The sequence below is a fragment of the Pseudomyrmex gracilis genome, unplaced genomic scaffold (genome assembly GCF_002006095.1).
Source record: "Pseudomyrmex gracilis isolate BER0280 unplaced genomic scaffold, ASM200609v1 scaffold_883, whole genome shotgun sequence".
NCBI classification, from domain to species: Eukaryota; Metazoa; Arthropoda; class Insecta; order Hymenoptera; family Formicidae; genus Pseudomyrmex; species Pseudomyrmex gracilis.
In genome coordinates this window covers 30,868-33,981 of record NW_018021467.1, presented here as the reverse complement: position 1 = coordinate 33,981, position 3,114 = coordinate 30,868, and the positions used below count along the sequence as shown (strand labels likewise).

The following is a 3,114-nucleotide window of genomic DNA, read 5'->3' as shown; positions in this document are numbered from 1 at the left end:
GCAACCACCGTATTCGCCTGATTTGGCTCCGTGCGACTTCTGGCTATTCAGCAAACTCAAAAGGCCAATGCGGGGACGCCGTTTTGACACGATTGAGGAGATAAAAACCGAATCGAAGAAGGTCTTGAAGGCTATATCAAAAAAAGACTATTCCGACTGTTTCGAGGACTGGAAAAAGCGTTGGCATAAGTGCATTGTATCTGGGGGGGGGGGATTACTTTGAAGGGGATGAAATTGATTTGGATGAATAAATAAAAAATTTACATCTTATAAACAAATTCACCTTACTTTTTGATCACAGTAGTATACCCGAAAGAGACGTACTGATCGTACCTTCATCTAAAAGAACTGAATCGATAACCTGACTTGTGAATAGATATGCTGTAGATTATATGTTTATCAGTTTTATGTGAGCAGTCGCTTTTTCAATGTTTATTTATATAATTTATGATTTATATGGATCATATGTGGGTCGTATATGATTCTAAATTAAACAATGAAAAGTTACAAGAATAAAAAGGAGCAGAATCTAATAAGTAAAAGGAAATTGGAAGGTAAAGGAAATAAAAATTAAATGTTTAATTGATTNGAATCGATAATCACATTTAATATTATTATTATCACATTTAATATTATTTATTCTTAAAAAAAGCATTATCAAATTATAAGCACACAAAAGTTACGTTTCCATATCTTTATTTTCAAAGAAATCCAATGAAATCTCTTTCATTAATTCAAAATTCAGCTTCACGAGTAAGATGTTTTCTAATGTCTTGTTAGACAATCTTGTTCGTAATTTTGTTAGGATTGTAGAAAGAGCACTAAATGCTCTTTCAACAGACACCTGAGTTGCTGGCACTGCTAAAACAACTCCAGCAAGTTGTATTAGATCCTGATCTTGGTTATGATGTTTCCAGTATTGGAGAATGTTTTTTTCAATGGGTACTCTCATACTCTTGGACAACATTATTAGTTTTTGTTTCATACTTCTGCATGGCGATGCTGTATGAATGATGGAACTTATTCCTATGGCCTCTCGAAGTTTTTTGTATCGATCTTTTTTCGTATCAAGAGTAATAGAAGAGTTTGATAGATCCAATCTCGATGTACTCGCGATGTACTTACTTCCAACTCGGAATGTAAAGGGTCTTCCAAATTTTTAATACTCGTGAAAGTATTGAGCAAGTGAGTCTGAAAAGCAAAACGATCAAAAGAGAGTAAGATCAATGAGTTCCTTCACCTTCCTTCAATGTTGAATTGAAATTCATACCACTGCAGTCTGTTTTTGTTCTTTAGATAGGATTGATGATCCATTAAAGTTAAATCTTGGATCTATGTAAAATGCAGCCACAAAAGCATTGTTACTCAAGAGCTTTTTCTTCCGATCTTCCATAGCCGCCCTAAGAGATACAGCATAAGGATTTGATGGTATCATGTCTTCTAATTCTAATTCGCATGTTAGCCAATCTCGGTAAAAATTTTCTAGTACATATTGCTCCTTTTGTAGTTCAAGTGTACACTGCTTCAAAGGCTTCAAAGCCATAACAAATTTTTCAATGAAATTCCAATCTAGATTGACGAAACTGCATTCTTTATCATTTTTGATAGAGAATCTCATTAAAAATAAGGAGTTTATCATTAAATAAGTTGAATTCCATCGCGTTGCGTTATCCAATGTAGGCAGGCTGAGATCAATCTGATCAGATCTTATACGTGTTCTCAATATTTTAATCACAGCTCTACATTCATTGATCTCAGTGTCGATAGTTTTGATGACATCGTAAGCTGCTAATTATAATGTGTGAGCAGCACACCTTACAACAGAGAAGACTGACTCAATTTCAGATACGATATTCAATTCTTCTTGATCGTCTTGATCGTCTTGATCGTCGTCGTTTCTAATTTCTTTTTCTTGCTGTTCTTTGATTAACTCTGACATTTTTATCACGTTCGATCCATTGTCAATTGTCGATGAATACAATTGCGTTATATCGATATCAAAGGCTTGAAGACATTTTAAGATTTTTTTCTTTAATAACATACCTGTGTGTCTGGTTGTTAAATGCACCATACCTGGTAAATCAAACAGAAAACAAATTTGTGAAGCTAGAATCTTTGTTCTTTGCTTTTTTCTTTTAAAGTCAGATCTGAATTGATATGACAAAGGAACAGATGACAATCATGCTTACGTAATTTGTGGACAAAGGCTTTTGGTTGAAATTAATTTTTTATTTTGAAAGTCGTTGAAATTGTCTGAAATTCCGACAAAATTATAATTTTGCACGCGCAATATACATTCAATTTGATAGAAAAAGAAAACTTTTGATATTTGTCAACCATACTCTGAATAACTATACAGCTAGTAAAACTGTTTAATAAGAGATGTATTAATAAAAGCAATGATCATACCTATTGTGTTGATGCAAATCTTAAAGTCTTTGATGTATTGGATGTTAACTCCCAATATTTTTCTATCCATTCGGGTGGCGACGTCAACTTTAAGAGACACCAGTTTGTTTTTCACATTTTTCTTTATAATGCTTTTAATTTCATCGATACTTTTTTCAATTAAGATTCCAATATTTTTAGAATTTAACATAACACAAAACCGTTTTTCATAAGGTTCAAATATTCTTTTAAAAAAATAATTGTCGCCAAAAATTCTTAACGGTATATTTTTTACAGTCACAATTTCCATGCAACACTTCAGAAACTCATCCTTATTCAGTTTCACTTTAATGGCTGCTTTTGATGAATTTGTCTTTTTCATGTAAGAAATCGGTAGCGCGAGGGCACCACTTGTCGGGTGACATAACCGATTAGTCGCGCGCTCTGGCGTGTAGCCGAATTTTAGCGAATCGGCGTAAATCATGCGTGCGGTGCGCGCCGGTTGTTCCGGCGAATTGAGGCGAGGACACTCTCCTCAGGAACGGGTTGCGATACAGACGTGTAACCTGAGAGTCGCGTCGAAATCAAGTCGGTTGATATAGTCATTTGTAATAGTGCTGTATTTAGTTTGTTTAAAATATATATATACAATCCCTGTAATAAACAGTGAAAGTTATTATTTAATATCCGTCGCTTTAATAATAAACCGGAGTCGTATTATAAAAC

General features: G+C 34.0%; 1 protein-coding gene across 1 annotated transcript; it reads right to left on the bottom strand.

Moving 5' to 3' along the window:
- Positions 1–844: 844 nt before the first annotated feature.
- Positions 845–2,479, bottom strand: LOC109861620 (zinc finger BED domain-containing protein DAYSLEEPER-like; the record flags this gene model as incomplete). The annotated part of the gene is made up of 5 exons (XM_020441342.1): positions 2,410–2,479; positions 1,850–2,073; positions 1,271–1,696; positions 1,126–1,191; positions 845–1,033 (listed from the first exon to the last, which is right to left on the bottom strand). Coding segments are annotated over exons 1-5 (975 nt in total), but the record flags the coding sequence as incomplete, so codon positions are not given.
- Positions 2,480–3,114: the final 635 nt, after the last annotated feature.